We start from the raw sequence: 17657 nt of genomic DNA on the forward strand, positions 1-17657 counted from the left end.
ACAGGATATCAAACTGAAAGCTTGTTAAGAATACGCAGAAGAAAAAACAACTAGCCTGAAACCAGGTAAAGCTGTCTGCTAATCGTCGATAGAAGGTAGAGAGCGCGAGCTGAGAGAAGGAGAAAGAACAGCGGGATGAGTGGATGAGAGCTGGAGATTGAGTGCTAGACAAGACGAGGTCTCCGCTGCCCATTACAGGTTATGTAATCCAGCCGGATCCCCGTGACTCCATGAGCCCCACGGATCGCTTCGGAATTTCTAGAGCAGATCATGTGATGGCTGATTCGGGAGAAAGGTAAATAGGAATTAAATACATGGAGGAACAACTGTTTGATTTAAAAAAACCGAAAAAAAAAGTGCTAGATTTTACAGATAAATAGTACCATGAATGTATGTATTCAATAATCATGAAATAAACGATACGTGAACAAAACTAGTCAAAAAGAAGAGTCGTGGTGCTTTTATTTCTTGGTGAGCTTAGCAGTCGCACCCATGTTTGGCTGAATAGTTGGACCACCTTCCTTTGGCATGATATCAAAGTCAAAAATGTCTGCGGGGATAGCGTAGGAGACACACGAGTTGGGCACGTCGACAACTGACGAGAGATATGTCTCGACAGGTGCAGCAGAGAGAAGGAGGTAGACCTGTTCGCCGGTGTAGCCGAATCCGGTAAGATATTCGATGGCGTTAAGAACAGCCTGGCGGAAGGCCATTTTGGCATCGAGGAAAAGCTGTTTTCCGTTGTCGTCGACCGAAATACCTTCGAAGGTGAGGTAGCGCGAAGGACCGTAGTGGGCAGAAACATTTCCAGGGATGAACATGGGATTGTAGATCGACATGTCCTTCATACCGTTCTTAATAACAGATAGCTTGAGAGTGATAATACCGTGCATCTCGATGGCACCGCAGAAGGAGATTTCGCCATCACCTTCGGAAAAATGAATGTCGCCGACCGAAAAACCAGCGCCCTTGACGTAAATTGGAAGATATGCCTTTGCACCGCGGGAAAGATTCTTGATATCAATGTTACCACCGTGTTCGCGAGGAGGAACAGTGCGGACACCCTCCTTAGCGATTTTGGCAGCAAGCTCTGGTGAGGCAAGAGTACCACAGTAAGCGCCTCTCTCTTCCGGAAGAGCGGCAATGGCAGTGCATGGATCATTGATGGAAGTATGGTAGTCGACGAGAGCAGATTCACGGTCTGTCCACTTCTTCATAATTTCGTAGTCGGGTAAGGTACCGATGATACCGGGGTGAATGAAGCCTGGAAACTTGACGTGAGGGATATGGCGAGAAGAAGCGAATATACCATCGAAATCCCAGATGGCCTTCTGCATCTCGGGGTATTTGTCGTTGAGGAACGCGCTGGTACGCTTGGGGTCCATGATGGCAGTATAACCCCAGGGCTCATCTTCAAAGGGCTGGATATCCTGGATGTCGACGACAAGAACATCACCGGGTTCAGCGCCCTTTACCTCGATGGGACCAGAAAGACAGTGAATTTGGGTAGGGTCGACGGTAGGGAGCTCATCAGCGTCATCAGTGTTGAAGACCTGACCACCAGAGGAATCGAAACATTCAACCTTGAAGACTTCGCCTTGTTCGACAGAGCACTGCAAAGACGGGTTAGTTTCAGAAGCAGTTGGATAAACCAGCGGGAATAGCACGTACAGCGAAGGGGATCTCGGGATGCCAGCGGGTGTGGAGACCGTGCTGAGTATTGTAGGGCTTCTTGAGATCGACAGCGATCTTGGTAGGAATGGGATCTGGAAAAAGGAAGAAGGAACGTTAGAACCGACAAAAAGGGACAAAGAATAGCGACTAGTTTTTCTCGAAATTATCGGCGATTGCGAAATGGAGAGGGCGATGGAGAATACTAGCTGAGAGGAGATAAGACTTACCGATGGCCATTGTGTAAACTAGATATGACTACAAGGAAGCAGGCGTGCAATTGAGTGCAATTGAGGAGACGGGACGGAAAAATAGACGATTAAGTGGGACAGAGAGAGAAGACTGGGGAGAAGGTAAAGAGAGTAGAGAAGTGGAAGAAGCGGCGGCAGAAGGCGGGTGGACGATAGTGTTTAGATTTGAGGGTGGTTGGTGATGGTCGCGGCGGGCGAGGGTTGGCTGGACGAGGTGGTTCGTTCGGGGCTCTAGTTGAACTGGATTGAGAAGAGCAGGAATGGGGACTCGGAGCTGGATGGACTACACACACGGGCAATTGGTTCGGAATCAGGAACTCTAACTACTACATGGGCGGATTATGTGCAAGAAGCGTGCACATAATTCTGTGAATTATTCGAAGCGATATGCACATACGACCAGTACTAAATATATGTATGATGCAGATAGAGATAGTCGAGTGACTACTGAGATTAGTCTTATCGAGAGTCAGATAGAACAGGGACCGGTGGCTTGTTTAGGAAAAGAGATGCGGAGCTTCGCCAGCTGGCTAATCTGCCAAAAAGTGTCATCCGTCAGAGTCATGCGTTATTTCAAAGGGCGAGGTGTTTGTAGAGACAATCAGGTGACTGCTAGCTGACATGAGGGCCATGCAGAGCTGACTGATCCCATGTTTCACGTGCTAAGGAGCCGGTGCGGTCGGGCGTTTTGGAGCGGCGAGGACTGACTAGGACTGGCTGGGGCGAGGCACGGACATGGACGAGAAGTTTTGACCAGGGCCGAAGGGGGATGGGGAAACGCGCTGGAGTACGAGTCTCGGGTCGGATGATTCGGGGCGCAGATCGCGCGAGCATCCGGACGATACAATGCAAACGCGGAGAATAAACATAAACGATAGTAGGGAGGAAAATAAGAAATAATCAGAGAATGGTCTGTATTGTGACAGAGTCTAAGAGCCAGTAGTCCAAGAGCCAGCCGTCCAGTAGCCAGCGGCGCTATTCAGCCAACAAGACTGACTTGCAGACTAGAAGCCGAGAGGAGCCAGCAATCGTGACAGCCACAGACGCAGTCGGAAGCCGTGCGTTGGAAGAAGTTGGAGTCTCTTCAGTCAGCAGGATTTCCATTTTGGATCTGGTAGTGCGGTAGTGCGGTAATAGGACTAAGAAATTGCTATGTACAATCTTACTTTTAGAACAAAGACTCGGGCTTGTCCGTTCAGCTCTGCGGTTTCTGGGATGCTGCCCCGTGGCTTCTCGGGTGGCTGATGGTGGCTGATTCGGGTGCAGTTAGTCGATTATGTGGAGGAGGTCTGTGGACGGCGATCGTTGAGAAAACTATGGACGGCTGTCTTACAGCTTCGTAGAAAATTATTGTACTTACAGGACCTGTTGAGATTGTAAAATGGTGTTATAGAACTTGGTCTTGGACCGGATTTTAGATGCCTGTAATCGTAGTAATATAAGAGATTGTAGAGTGTGTGCACGCACACACTCTACACAGTATAATTTCTTGACGACTCCATGTGCATTAGCAGGACAGTGCGTGTAGAGTCAGTGGGAGACCCACCGGCAAGACGCCGTTTTCATTCATTTCTAGTTTTAAGTCTAATCCACCCACCGAAACCGTCTCTGACGACGATATGAGAGGATGATCTTTTTGCCCAACTGATCTGATCCGGAACTGTAAGTGCACACTGCACACAATGCACACAACGCGATGCCAAAACTGAGACAGTCCGAGACGTAGAGAAAAAAAAACACGAAAAAAGGGCAGCTTTCAGCCAAGTCTGACTCGGATGTGCTAGTCGATATCAATTTTCTTGGTCCCCGGTAGCTCGGACTTGCCAACACTGCTCTTATCTCTCCGTTCGGTTTTTGTAGTCCGCTGTCTCTGACCTACTTGGACTGTCAGGTCGATCGGCCTCTATTGTCAAACACCTATCAGCAGCGCTCGTTATTCAGCTTGCTATCGGTGTCTCGTGTCCACAGTCGCACGTTCTGATGTCTCGTAGTCTCGCGGCCTCGCAGCTTCTTTCTCTATATATATCTATCTAATCGCCCTCCCTCCTCCCTTATCCCACCGTCTGCCCTCGTCCTCGTCCTTGTCCTTGTCCTTGTCCTTGGCCCTGTCCTGGCTTTCTACTGCTACAGAAATAAAACTCTTAGATACTGCGTTTCCCATGGCGGTTTCTGATCTCATTCACTCGACAAATCTCAAGATCGCCCGTTCTCCAGTCGGAAAATGGTTTCGACTTGAAAATTCGGGCTCCCGGCGCGAGCGCCTCGGTGCCTTCTTCACAACAGAGATTCGTGCTGGTCTTGCGACCTTCTTCGCCATGGCCTACATCATCTCCGTCAACGCCTCCATCACGTCCGAGACCGGCGGCACCTGCTACTGTGCGCAGACAGAAGCAGATCCGACCTGCGACAACGACGCTGAATACATGAGCTGTGTCAACGTTGTCAAGCGCGACCTGATTACTGCCACCGCGGCCATTGCTGCCCTCGCTTCCTTCTGCATGGGTCTTTTTGCCAATCTGCCGCTCGGCCTTGCACCAGGCATGGGACTCAATGCGTACTTCACATACCAGGTCGTGGGCTACCATGGATCTGGATCAGTTCCATACCGTCTAGCGGTTACGGCCGTCTTCGTCGAGGGCTTTGTCTTCATAGGCCTTTCCCTGCTTGGTATCCGTCAATGGCTTGCGCGAGCGATTCCTACCTGCATCAAGCATGCCACTGGTTGCGGAATCGGACTATATTTGACCTTCATCGGCCTCTATGGTTCTGCTGGTCTCGGTGTCGTCACCGGTGCCACATCCACCCCAGTAGATTTAGCGGGCTGCGCGTCTGAGTATGCTTCAGATGCCGACCTTTGCGCAGCACACCAGATGTCGTCTCCGACTATGTGGCTCGGAATTTTTTGCGGCGGGTTCATCACAGTTCTTCTCATGCTTTATCGTGTTAAAGGTGCCGTCATCATTGGTATTGCTATTGTTTCCATCATCTCTTGGCCCAGACAGTCGACAGTTACATACTTCCCGTACACCGACGAGGGTCAGGACCGGTTCGACTTTTTCAAGAAAGTCGTCACTTTCCACAAAATCGAGAAGATTCTTGCTGTTCAAGAATGGAACATTGCTTCTATTCCGGGCGGAACTGGCCAGTTCTGGCTTGCATTTATCACTTTCTTGTATGTCGATATTCTTGATTGTACCGGTACACTCTATGCCATGGCGAAGTTTGCCGGCTTTTTGAATCGCCGAACGGGTGATTTTGAAGGTTCTGCGGTCGCATACATTGTTGACGCAGGAGGAATTGTAATTGGCTCGCTTTTCGGGTCTCCTCCTGTGACTGCGTTCATTGAATCAGGTGCTGGTATTTCCGAGGGCGGTAAGACAGGTATTACCGCCATGATCACAGGTATCTGCTTTTTCATTTCGATTTTTTTTGCACCCATTTTCGCCTCCATCCCTCCTTGGGCAACTGGCTCTACCCTGATCATCGTCGGCTCTATGATGATGACTGCCGTAACTGAGATTAATTGGGTCTATATTGGAGATGCGATTCCTGCATTTCTCACAATCGCCGTGATGCCATTCACCTACTCTATTTCCTACGGTCTGATTGCTGGCATCATCTCATATATGATCCTAAACATCTTCGCGTATAGTTTGGATAAATTATCAGGTGGCCGGATCGTGCCGCACAACTATGAGAAGCGCGATGGCTGGAACTGGAAGATTGCATCCATGGCCACTGATGACGATGATCTTGGTTCGACAGATCCCTCAGCGACAAGCATTCCGAAGCAGCACCCGAACAAATTCGTTGAGGTATTAGAAGTGTTTTTACCACCGTGGCTGGTCCGTCTGGCCATCCATCGCAACTCGCGTTTCTGGGAGGATCCCGTTGAGCAAGAAACCCTGCCCGCCGATGAGGCCGTGTTGAGTCCGCCGGTGTTCACCGGAGAGTCCAAGGTTGATGAGGCGACAGAGGGAACTATTTATGATAGCGTGTCGCCTACGACTTCTGAGAAGGAGAAGACTGCGATCTAAGGGATTGTCGGATAATAATAAAAGTATTCTTTATGTTTTAGCTTTCAATTGGTAACGAATAATATGGTTTGAAAAATTTAAAAATATTACATATGAAAAACTCAAAAAATTGCCATAGCATTGGGCGGACTTCCAACACCGCCATCGAGCATCAAGGGCTGTGACGTAAAGAAAAACGTGAATCGGTTCAACTGTTTGGCTGTCCTCGACAATAATTCAAGGTCAAACAATTCTCCTATCGGCATTCCCCAACCAGCAAGAAAAATCTCATGTAGCAAGAAGTTCCAACCGTCGTTCTCTGAGGCAGGCTTTTTCGGCCAAGCTTCCAACGCGATAGTATCTGTAGCCACGGCTGCAAGTTTAAGTGGCCAAAAATATTCGAGCGTAGCCTTGTTAGACGGAATACCGATATAGCTCGGCGGCTGTGAGGCAACTTTGATTTTTTCCTCACGGGACAAAGCGAAGTATTTTGCAAAAAAGCCGGTTCGTAGAAGTAAAATATCGCCTTGTCGAAGAGTCACTTTTTGGTACTCAAGGACCTCTTTGATTTCTTCGATTGGAATTTCATACCGAGAAAAAGGGTCGATTGTATCAGCTTGGCCTAATGAGCATTTCCAATCATACCAATCGACAAGTACGCCCCTGCTCGCGAAAGGATGCTTAGCCAGGTTCTGGATTCCGTTCCGGTTCGTGCGATTTGGCCCGGAGATCTCGTCTTGCAAAGTGCCATTGAAGTAGACTACAGGCTTGGTTTGATACGGGAAGTGCCGCATCGAATCCCATTGAGATGTTGTCTGCGTGTTTATCGTGATTTCGTCATCGTTCGCATGGCCTTTGGCAATGATTTTATGATCCAATGGGATCCTGGTCGGGTTAAACGACACTATGAGCCCGTCAAGCGGCAAACTGTATATTTGTCAATGATTTCATGTAATTTCAGAATCTGCTAAGCTTACTCCAGGGGAACCGTGACTCCGCTTCGGATCTCCTCTGCCGCTTGTTTGGTTACTGCTGGCGTCAGATAGTTCATCGTTCCAAGCTCATCGCTTGCACCAAATAGACCCCATGCTGAATAAGGTGGATCATCAGGATGCAGCGGCAGATCTTCTAGTCTTGGTTGCTCAGCCATTGTATTGTTATAGAATAAATCATAAGAAGGAAGAAATTGAATGTCTGGCGAATTCTTATCTTATCGAAATGACAGTTGCTGACTGACTGGGAGGAAAGGAAGCCTAATGTCAAGCAGCCCCAAGCAACCGCAGCCAACGGTACTCAGCCTACAGAATTTTAACAACTCCATGGCGGACTTTTCTCACCTGGTAATCGGAGCAGGCGTAATCGGACTATCTATTGCGTCACGTCTAGCTGCTCGCTTGGGAACAAGTGTACTTCTAGTCGAACGTCATAACGCATTTGGAACCGAGACGTCTGCTAGAAATTCCGAAGTCATTCATGCCGGACTTTATTATCCTGTCGACTCACTGAAAACCAAGCTATGTTTACGCGGCAAGCAATTGCTGTATGACGTATGCGACAAAGCAGGGATTGATCATCGAAAATGCGGTAAGTATCATCCCTAATGTTTTGTCTGAGAAACAATGCATTTCTAATTTGGTGCTGATGCTGTAGGAAAATGGATCGTGGCTCAGAACGAGTCGCAGCATGAATACCTAGAAAACATGCATTCCAAATCAAAGTTACTGGGAGTGAGCAATACTTTGCAAATATATATAAATATAGATGACCAACGACCAGATCCCGACGGAATTCATTTCACTTGCACAGGCCAAAGCGATAGAACCCGCAGTCCACGCACGAAGCGCGGTCTTGCTGTCTTCCTCCACAGGGATAATCTCTAGCCATGAGCTGATGACCTATCTCGCAGGTCAATTCGATTCCCATGGCGGAGATCTTGCGTTAAATACTGCTGTATCGAATATAGAGTACGACCGGGCGCGGAGATTATATACAGCTACGTTTGACACTCAGGATGGAGAAATGCAGCTGAAGTTTGAGAATATTGTTAATTCAGCTGGCCATGGTGCTCCGAATGTCGCAAATATGATTTTGCCTGCTGATCAAGCGGTTACGGGGTATTTCGCAAAGGGATCTTACTTCTCCTATAATGCTTCTCAGCCCAAAACAAGGCACCTAGTGAGTTCTTTTTTATCTATATTGGTGTGGAGAGTTAGCGCTCTAATGAATATTCTCAGATATATCCGTGCCCGGCAGGCAATGCAGGACTAGGAACTCATCTCACCCTCGACTTGGGCGGTCGCATCCGATTTGGACCAAATGTAGAATGGGTATCGAGTCCGAACGATCTACAGCCAAGCATAACTCAGTTTGCTGAGATTGTTGCTGCTGTCCAAGAATACCTTCCCGGAATTGATCCGACAGCCCTGGCACCTGACTACGCAGGCATCCGTCCCAAGATCAATGGGCCAGATTGGAGCGATTTTACTGATTTCGTCATCCGGTCGGAATCTTGTCTAGGATTTGATGGGTTCATTAATTTGCTTGGTATCGAGAGTCCGGGTATGTTGACTTTTAATTCGTTGATGTCATGCGAAACTTCATGTTAACTCGTGTAGGGCTTACATCGAGTCTGGCAATTGCTGAGATGGTCGAGGATCTTTTGCATACAAAATAAAAATGATCTTATAGTATATATGATATGATAATAATATGATATGATATATTTTTATATGTATTTTAACCAATAGAAGTGGTAATATCAAAAGTTTCTGCTGAGACAGAACAAATGCCAATTGTGGCTCCAGTATAAGCGTTGGCCAAAGCTCGCAGTCGCTCTTAGCCTCCCGGATAACCCGTTCAGTTTTCCGGACTAATCAGATGTTCAAGAAATCCGAGTGCTTACACAGTCGTATCAGTTATATAAATAATATGAAGAATGAATACAGAATGGAAGAATGATAGAAAAGTTCCAGGATTATTGTAATTGAAACCAAGTCTGTTGTTAGGTATCCGAAGAATCCAGAGTTCCGAGTTTCTCGGAAACCTGAAAAGATCAGGCTCGGACCGAGAAATTACTGGAACTGGCCGCACAGACAATAGTGACGAAATGGCCGAGGTCGGGCTCGTCATATGAGTCTTATTTGATTTAGCAGTCTTTTAAATTCTACTGTATTGGTGTGTATATGACATTGTCGAAATAGCTTAGGGAGATCGCTGTACTATGGCGGATAGATAGAAATGTCTTTGAATACAGATGACCTGGACGCCGACACGCTGAAAGCTGATTCCTTGCACGGGATTAGCAGTGAAAAACCGACCAAAAGACAATGCCTCCAGAGCCGAGCAGATGTGTTGGATGAAGAAGATCTAGAGGAAATAGCTCCAGCTGCTTTGGCCCTTGAACCCGCGTCTAGTCTTGTTTTAGACGCTATTTATACACATCAGTCTGGACGGACTACGCGCGACGAAAAGCAATCTGAAAGACAGGTAGACATTGAATTAGCTTGCAAACAAGAAGACAGTACGAAAGAAAAGCCAAGGAAAAGGAAGCCAATTGGATGGTTCCATCAATTATGTTTCATTAAGGAACTTGAAAATCCATATCAATATTCACGGAGAGTGAAGATGTTCCTCGTCTTTATCTTCGCATTCGGCGGCATGGTCCCCGCCATGGGTAGTGCTGTGTTTTATCCAGCTGTGAAGTCGATCTCCGCTGAGTTCAATGCGACGGCGACAGTCATTAACGTATGGATTAGATTCAATATATGTTTTGAGGTTTAACTGTTGCTAATATCTGCTTAGTTGTCTGTCGGCTTCTACATGTTTTCTCTCGGCATCTTTCCTCTTTGGTGGAGCTATGGCTCTGAAATTGCTGGTCGCCGAGCTGTTTACGTAATTTCTTTCTTTCTCTTCACTGTGTTCAACATCGGTTGCGCTCGTGCATCCAGTATTACTATGCTGATTATATTTCGTATCCTGTCCGGAGGAGCTGCGGCATCGTCTCAGAGTATTGGCGCGGGATCAATTGGCGATATTTTCATCCCCACTGAGCGGGGTCAAGCAAACGGATGGTTCTATCTTGGTCCGCTCTGTGGACCTATGATGGCTCCTGTGATTGCTGGTGCTCTCAACGACAGATGGGGATGGCGGTCGACACAATATTTTCTTATCATCATCGGCGGTGCTTCATTTTTGCTTATGCTTTTTTTCCTTCCCGAGACACTGACGCCAATCACAGTTTCAGTGGAAGAAATTGAAACTAGGAACCAGAGGAAGAACGCAAACAAGTTTAAATATTACACTGCTGAATCGTATAGATTCTTCTTAGGCCCGTTTCAGTCGTTTGAGCTATTGAAATACCCGAGTTTCTTATTTGCAATTGCGTATAACAGTTTTGGTTATGGCTGTTTATATGTTTTGAACAACTCAATTCCGCAACTTTTTGGATACTCGCCGTATAATTTCAGCTCGATAATTACTGGTCTATTATACCTACCGAATGGAATCGGATATTTCTGCGGAAGCTTGATAGGTGGACGTTGGAGCGATCGTATTTTAAAAAATTATATGAAAAGTAATAACGGACAGCTGATTCCAGAAGCTAGACTGGCGGAAAACATGATTTCCGCGGGAATCATCGTTTGCGCTGGTATGATTCTTTTCGGCTGGACTGCCGAGAAGAAGTTGTTTTGGTTTGTTCCTGTAAGTCTTCTGTGCAATTGGCACATATTGAAAGCAAGTGTGGATGCTCATTTATTAAATCACAGATCATCGGCACCTTTATGTTCGGAGTGGGGTCTCTGATTATTTTCACGACCACCTTGACTTTTTTGATCGATTCAATGCCGAAACGTCGCAGTGCTGCTGCTTCTTTGAATACTTGTAAGTTATCGCTGTCCTGTTTCTATCGTTGGTTGTGGTACTAATCTTTCTAGTCGTCAGATGTATAACAGCGGCAGTTGGAACCTTTGTCACTGTTCCGCTGATTGACGGTATGGGTTTCGGATGGTTATTTACTATGTTGACGTTCATTGGATTAATTTTTCTCGCTTTGCAATTCTATGTTCGTGCAAACGGACCCAGATGGCGTGCATCAATGGGCATGGAAGTAGGTTAAAAGTTGGTTTTTTATTGTTATATTGTAATATTGTAATATCGTAACTATTTTTCAGACTCTTTTAAAGTGTAGAATTCATTGATACTTCTGTTTAAATTGCTCCATATTTTTTCACCGGCATTGGCTTAGTTCATGGGTCACGAACAAACATATTAGAGAGCTCAGGCTTGGATAGAAATTCTTATTGTATATATGCTATTGATTGGACAAATCTGAAATCTCCTTATTTGTTTATTCTTGATATTATCCTCCGGTCTGTGTAGTTCTCAGGTTTTGCTGATTTCTCCTCAATGTTTCATCAAATATATCGATGACCTTTCCTATTATTGGTCCAAGCGTCCGGACAGTAAGAAAACGTCCCAACCAAGGCATACGGATGAAGTGGGTAGAGGAAATATCCAATACCAAAATATATTAATATATATATATATCAATTTATATTTCTTTGTGTGCGTGTATTACGTGGTCATTCTAGCTATTTGATATCTATTCATATACTTGTTCGACCGTAGAATCAGCTATTTGACGGCAGTTGCATACGTGTTGCAGCTGGGGTTGCCTATCCGCATATCAGTCAACCCCAAAGTAACTAAAGCATCAGCTAGAGCAAGAAAGAATGAAAGATTATGGAGAACACCGACATTTCGTTCGAACCTGATGGCTTCAGACTATTTCTTCCTTCTTCCCCTACATCCTATTCCAATAACACCAGCCCTACAAGGTCTGATAATATCATACCGAAAGGAACCGAAATTGATCCGCTCATCAATATCAGCGGTCCGATAAGACTAGCAGATCTACGAACTAGGTCCACATTCCGGCGATCCAAATCTAATGGCATTGTTGGGTTAAAACCTTCGCCGGGAGGTTCAATATCGTCCGGAACCACATCATCAAGACAGATTTCAGGCATCAATGGAGGAGATTTACACATGAGTTCCTCGACGCGAACCGTACAAACATTTTCCGAGAATTCATCATCTCCGTCGTCAGTCATGAAACGAACGAATTCATCTATAACTGACGATATCCGATCGACTGCATACGCGTTTGCTATCAAACTTACCTGTTTGACGATGCAAACTTTGCCGGTCTTACGTCTTCCTCCGCCTTCCTTCGCAAGTCCAGATCTTCCTCCGCCTCCGTTTGTCAAAGTCATATCACAGATATTCGAATGCTCAGAAACTCGAGTTGGCCGTGATGTCTTGGTTAGCAATGGCACTTTAAATGCTGAAGACTATGTGCGAGATCTCAAATCGATTCTGACCAGTATCAAACTTGCCAATAATCCGGATCTAGAAAGCGAATTTGATACGCCAATCGAACGAGGTAAATGGGTCGAGTTTGAGCAAATGTCGATAAACCAGATTCTACTTAGTTTGATAGCTCTATTGCCCAGATTGACTTCAGTGGAATCCAGTACCTCGCTATCTCGAACGTTGGTTTTTATTCCTCAGAATCCAGTTTCCCTGTTTCATCTGATTTTGAAAACTTGTATACAAAACCATTTACCGACACTCCTCAGTACTTCCGGAGACGCCTTAGTTGATTATTTCAGCTCCAAGTCGATTTCTCTGGTCGATCATGAAACAAAAGACTTCATTAACACAACCACCATGCGTTGGCGCATCACCAAAAACACGCAAGACGCGGTCACACTCGCTGTGGGAGTCGAATTGTACAATTCTGGAATTCTAGCTGAGCCAGCTCTCTTAAATATAGTTCGTACAGTTTCTCCAACTTTCCAAGATTCTTTGAAGTCGTATTTGTCTGTTCCGGAGCCTTGGAAGAAGTCAGACGTAAGTTACAAAAGCTTATTTGGGTCACTTGCTAATTAATAATAGCTGATGATGTATGAAACTGCAATAATGGCCGTTTATGATATACTGCTCAAGAAATTAAAGTCCGATATGATTGTTTTCCACTCAATCTCGTCAAAGTCCATCTCTAATTCCCTCGCGCTCATCCAGTTATATATAATATCTGATCCGTTGATCAAATCCGTACCAATGATCAGATCAACACTCAACGCCATAAGTCAATTTGCAGCCGATAGAATTGACATTCGATATCATGCGCAGCTAGATTCACTGACCAGACTTGGGACTTGGCCTGATTTAGTATTGTTCAACTCGTTCGTGTCTGAAGAGTTGTTGTTGATAGCAAGGAAAAATCGCACATTTAGATTAGATCCGTCGGTTAACGGGATTGATATCCCATGGGTCTCCAGAAGCGATATGAAGAAGGTAGTTGCTCGGAAACTAGTTACGCTCGCCTTTCAAACTGGTTGGTCCGTGTTCGATCATCTGCAAGCTAGTCAGAACTTCCCCTCCTTCGATGATGTGACGTATTTTTATTTCACAATGTGCCAATTACGTGTGGCCTCAGGACGATATCATTTGGCTGGGCTGTTTTTAAATATCGAGAGTAAGATGTATAGTCTTGTACGGCAAATTGCATCCACTGAAGTCGCCTATATCTGGATCGAAGGCTTGTTTGATTCAGATACTCTCGTCGAAGGCAAAGAATATACAAATTCCGCACAACAAGTGCTGGACATGGTCCACCGGCGCTTGGATGCGATCCAAAAATTGCAATGGAATGATGAAGCACAATTTAGTGAGCTGATGATCATAACGATTGGAGTGTGTTTACGAATGGTCCGGTCATATATAGCTACCCTTAAAGTAAAAGTTGTACCTGGATTTAACCATTTTCCCACCGTTCAAGCTATGGAAGTTTCAAAAAAGGTGAGAATTTCGAAACCAAATAAATGTCGTTGACTGATCGAATATAGCTGCAGAGCACACTGGCCAATATAAAATATGTAAGGGATTCCTTGCAGGACATCCTTGGTACGGTTGATATCGAACGTTTGAATGAGGTATTACGCAGATACAAAGCCAGATCTGCTCAAGCCACTGAATCTATATTGCGCATTCGGATTAGCGATTTACACGTGCATCCGATTGTTCGAACAACGATGGAGCGGAGTCCGAGCTACGCATATATCTCGTTGAGTTCGCTTTCTGGTTCGTTAATAGAATGCACCAGGCCCGTGATCTGGGACGGCTCGTTTAGTTGGAATGAAGACATGGAAATTTCTGTTGTTCATCAGTCAAGCTGCAATCTAGTCGTCGATGTTAAATCGCTTGTCGAAGATGGCAGTTATGTTGATCGAGGAATCGGGAACATCGAACTTGATTTTGCTGATCGTTCGTTACTGGATGCTTACGAGTGGGCTTTGAATCTTCGACCAATCGGCAAATTGAACTTAGATATCCAGCTGGTTGAGTATTCGATTAGCAAGAGTATCAGTAGTACTTTGGATGCGTTTGACAGATTGTCGTTGTTTTTAAACACTCTTATTGGTGAGCTGTTGTATCCCAAAATTATATCGACCTTGTCAGAGGCCAACATCGAACTTGCGAAGCAAAATCAAACGACATATATGCAGTACATTCACCCCTTACTGGAATATTTTGATAGTTCCTTTGAGTATTTTAGCAGTGCCATAGATTACGCAGATATATTTGTTATCCGCACAGTCGTTTGGGCACGTTGTGTTGCACAATTGAACAGAATCCTACAAAACTTGAAAGCTGACAACGGTACGGACAAAACAGATAAAAACGTTGTCAACGAGTGGTTTCAGAGATTGCGCAAATATTTCTACACCGGCGGCGATAGCGCCCTGCCAATCAATATCATTGAAGGTGTTGCACATTTTGATGAGCTGCTTCTTTGTGTATATTAACTTCTTCTTGGTTTACTTTAAGCATTTTTGGGCAATCAAGGTTTTGTGGAGGAATTTACTTATAATAATATTTGCTGATATGTTCGATCTAAAGAAATATATGAAAAGTTAAATAGTACAAATAGCCTAATCAAGTAGTCGCAATACGCCTGGTGCAATGCCGCAGTAGGTTTTGTATACTGAACAGGATATATCACGTGATCATTGTTATGTTCGGGCCAAAATTTTTCGTTGGGAGAGGTTGATCTTGATTTATCACACGATCATTTGATTCACTACCGGATGAGTTTTGCTGCAGTCTGGCGGATAGTTAGGACGAATGGGAATAGTAGGACAAGTAGAATTTGAGCATCTTTGGTCTTGCTAGTATAGCAATGGTGTCCATGGCGGCAGAGCAAGCGGTCATTGAAGGGCCTGCTAAATTGGCATCTTCATCTTCATCCTCATCATCTTCCACGGAATCTTTGAACCTCAAGACTACAAAAGCAAGTAATGGTAAACGCAAGAGGAGCATGCAAGAAGAAAGCATGGAGGAAATTGTCTCGTCGTCATCCTCAGATGAAAAGAGACTAAGGGACGAGGACTTGAATTATCGGCGAACAAAAGCAAAGATAGCGCAGAATGGCAACTGTGAGAGTTTTACCTTACTTGAGAGTTCTCAGACCGCGAAGATGTCAAGGCGGATGTATCGAGCGTTTGTGAAAAATGCTATCGTTCAGCTGCAGGAGGTTGGTTTGTCTCTGCTTTTTTGCTGTCGAGTATTTGGACTGATTGATACAGGGAAATACGGTTCCTTTGAACAAACTCACCGCAGACCTTGGAGTTTCACCTTCTGGTTCTGGCGCTCTATCAGTAGTCCAAATTTATCACATCCTTTCAGCGTTGCTACCAGAAATTGATCGATTGCAATCTTCAGAATGCAGTCCGTTACTGCGTCAGATTATCAATCTCCGGTGTTCACATTTCCTATTCGACTCGGAGAACAGCGATAAATACGTACATGCGCTGATATCTATGCACTCTAGGTTCATTGGTGTTTTGGTATCCAGTATGCCTAAATGGTTTTCTGAAATCGCTTTTAGAGTAGTTTCCGAGTTCGGATCAAGCTCGGATGATGATTGCGATCATTGGCATTCCCTTCTTCGGTTCCTGGTTTCCTTGGTACCAACCTCATCGGCTGTTTTGCAGGCTGCATTAGTCAAATCGTTTCCGTTCAAATACGATGACTCGGATATCTTGATCCGATATGTGTCTAATATTCTCAAAATGATAGATTACGCTCCCGAGCTACAGAGTACGGTTTGGGGTGTCATCTTGGAGCGGGCGGTTGAATTAGATGTCGATTTCGACAATAAATTAGACCAGTTAGATGAGGACGCAGATGACAATGAAGAGATCGAATTATCGCACGTCACTTCACAAGATATCGCAGTTACCTGTTTGGAAGAAGATGAAGTAGTTATGGGCAATCAGCTAGACGCCTTAACGGCTACTTCATCTGCAGTTGATCCGATGAATATTAAAGTAATGTCTGCGAAATTAGATAAATTGGTTTCATTTTTAATTTCCGATTTAAACAGCCGGTTTTCTGGCTCTTGTGGGCTTTCATCCGACTCTTTGAGTCTCTATTCAATCCTTTTATCGCACTTTTCCACATATTTATTACCCACTCATCATACACATGCTATTCAGTATGTTTTCTTTTCTGTCACGCAGATGAACTCTCAGTTCACTGACACTTTCCTTGCGCTTCTTCTGGAAATCGCACTTGACCCGTCAAAGCCTGTGAGTAGGCGACAGACTGCCATGCAATATCTAGCTTCATATGTTGCACGCTCGCGGTCTGTTTCTATAATTCAGCTCCAGTCAGTGATAGCCATTTTATCGGCTTGGATATCGAGATATATCGATGAGCGGGAACATGAAGTGCCGATGCTGGCGCCGGATGTTGGTTCACCAGGCTCTCTTAGGTTGGCGAAAGCAGCTGTTGACATGACACGATTCACGATGTTTTATGCAGTGGTGCAAGGTTTTTTTTATATTTTTTGTTTCCGCCATTCAAGTCTCCGTGCAAAAGAAAGTTTCACCACCGTTTCTGAATCTCTGGAAGAAGAATCTGCGTCAGCATTACCGCTCCCGAACATTAGCCAGCTATTACAACGAATCGTAAACACACGCTTTAATCCACTCAAATGGTGTAACCAAGACGTCGTCACTACGTTTGCAGATATTGCGCAACGCGAGGGTGCAGCATATTGCTTTTCGATTATCGAGCGGAACCAGCGGTTACTTCGGCGGTCACCACCGAATTCTGATTGCTCGGAAGACGAGATTGTTACGCTTACAACGGCGTCTACGGCGGAAGGAGCAAGGTCAAAGAAGAACTTTCTGGAAGGATATTTTCCGTTCGATCCATTGATTTTGAAAAGAACTAAACGACTTGTCGAAGGCAGTTATATTTCATGGGATGAAATTGCTGCTGAGGAGCGATCCAGTGATATCCAGTCTAGTCATGATCAATCAAGTGAAGACGAGGACGAAGACGAGGGGTACGAAGTTTATGACAAGGAGGTCGAAGAGGATTGTGAGGAATAAAAAGTTTGTTGATCTGGTGTACATTTCCTGGTGTTTGGTTATTGGTCTAGAAAGTTAGTTTAGAAAATTCAATCTGAATTATATACTTTTACATCTGCTTCTGCATTTATGACGCCTTAAAGAAATTTATTATAACCAAACTTATAAAGCAAGTCTAATAATTATACAATTATCTGGAAAGTAATATACACATACAGGAAACTCAAAATCGCAGAATTTAAATTCACATTCACTTCCATAACAGCAGGAAC

General features: G+C 44.9%; 7 protein-coding genes across 7 annotated transcripts; 5 read left to right on the top strand and 2 right to left on the bottom strand.

The window, feature by feature from the left end:
- Window positions 1-327: 327 nt before the first annotated feature.
- On the bottom strand, window positions 328-2222 carry V1516DRAFT_124825 (Acetamidase/Formamidase). Its single transcript, XM_066918623.1, has 3 exons — window positions 1902-2222; window positions 1672-1766; window positions 328-1613 (listed from the first exon to the last, which is right to left on the bottom strand). Exons 1-3 carry the CDS (start codon window positions 1909-1911, stop codon window positions 462-464), a joined length of 1257 nt encoding a protein of 418 aa, XP_066774834.1. The 5' UTR covers window positions 1912-2222; the 3' UTR covers window positions 328-461.
- Window positions 2223-4081: 1859 nt separating this feature from the next.
- Window positions 4082-5959, top strand: V1516DRAFT_630156 (permease family-domain-containing protein; the record flags this gene model as incomplete). Its single annotated transcript, XM_066919923.1, has 2 exons — window positions 4082-5678; window positions 5748-5959. 2 exons carry the CDS (start codon window positions 4082-4084, stop codon window positions 5957-5959), a joined length of 1809 nt encoding a protein of 602 aa, XP_066774835.1.
- V1516DRAFT_682134 (uncharacterized protein) lies at window positions 5890-7435 on the bottom strand. The gene is made up of 2 exons (XM_066923351.1): window positions 6916-7435; window positions 5890-6865 (listed from the first exon to the last, which is right to left on the bottom strand). The coding sequence occupies exons 1-2, from the start codon at window positions 7086-7088 to the stop codon at window positions 6061-6063; spliced, it is 978 nt and encodes a 325-aa protein (XP_066774836.1). The 5' UTR covers window positions 7089-7435; the 3' UTR covers window positions 5890-6060.
- V1516DRAFT_630120 (putative FAD-dependent oxidoreductase) lies at window positions 7258-8612 on the top strand (the record flags this gene model as incomplete). The annotated part of the gene is made up of 5 exons (XM_066919921.1): window positions 7258-7522; window positions 7589-7665; window positions 7715-8113; window positions 8173-8497; window positions 8554-8612. The coding sequence occupies 5 exons, from the start codon at window positions 7258-7260 to the stop codon at window positions 8610-8612; spliced, it is 1125 nt and encodes a 374-aa protein (XP_066774837.1).
- A 169-nt stretch (window positions 8613-8781) lies between these two features.
- Window positions 8782-11176, top strand: V1516DRAFT_124815 (major facilitator superfamily domain-containing protein). The gene is made up of 4 exons (XM_066918622.1): window positions 8782-9682; window positions 9740-10639; window positions 10705-10819; window positions 10873-11176. Exons 1-4 carry the CDS (start codon window positions 9176-9178, stop codon window positions 11052-11054), a joined length of 1704 nt encoding a protein of 567 aa, XP_066774838.1. The 5' UTR covers window positions 8782-9175; the 3' UTR covers window positions 11055-11176.
- Window positions 11177-11487: 311 nt separating this feature from the next.
- Window positions 11488-14932, top strand: V1516DRAFT_693601 (uncharacterized protein). The gene is made up of 3 exons (XM_066923897.1): window positions 11488-12853; window positions 12899-13804; window positions 13852-14932. Exons 1-3 carry the CDS (start codon window positions 11681-11683, stop codon window positions 14809-14811), a joined length of 3039 nt encoding a protein of 1012 aa, XP_066774839.1. The 5' UTR covers window positions 11488-11680; the 3' UTR covers window positions 14812-14932.
- A 144-nt stretch (window positions 14933-15076) lies between these two features.
- V1516DRAFT_714333 (RNA polymerase I-specific transcription initiation factor RRN3) lies at window positions 15077-17647 on the top strand. Its single transcript, XM_066924332.1, has 2 exons — window positions 15077-15539; window positions 15592-17647. Exons 1-2 carry the CDS (start codon window positions 15186-15188, stop codon window positions 17404-17406), a joined length of 2169 nt encoding a protein of 722 aa, XP_066774840.1. The 5' UTR covers window positions 15077-15185; the 3' UTR covers window positions 17407-17647.
- Window positions 17648-17657: the final 10 nt, after the last annotated feature.

Source organism: Lipomyces oligophaga (assembly GCF_038497815.1).
Source record: "Lipomyces oligophaga strain CBS 7107 unplaced genomic scaffold V1516scaffold_11, whole genome shotgun sequence".
NCBI lineage: Eukaryota > Fungi > Ascomycota > Lipomycetes > Lipomycetales > Lipomycetaceae > Lipomyces > [Lipomyces] oligophaga.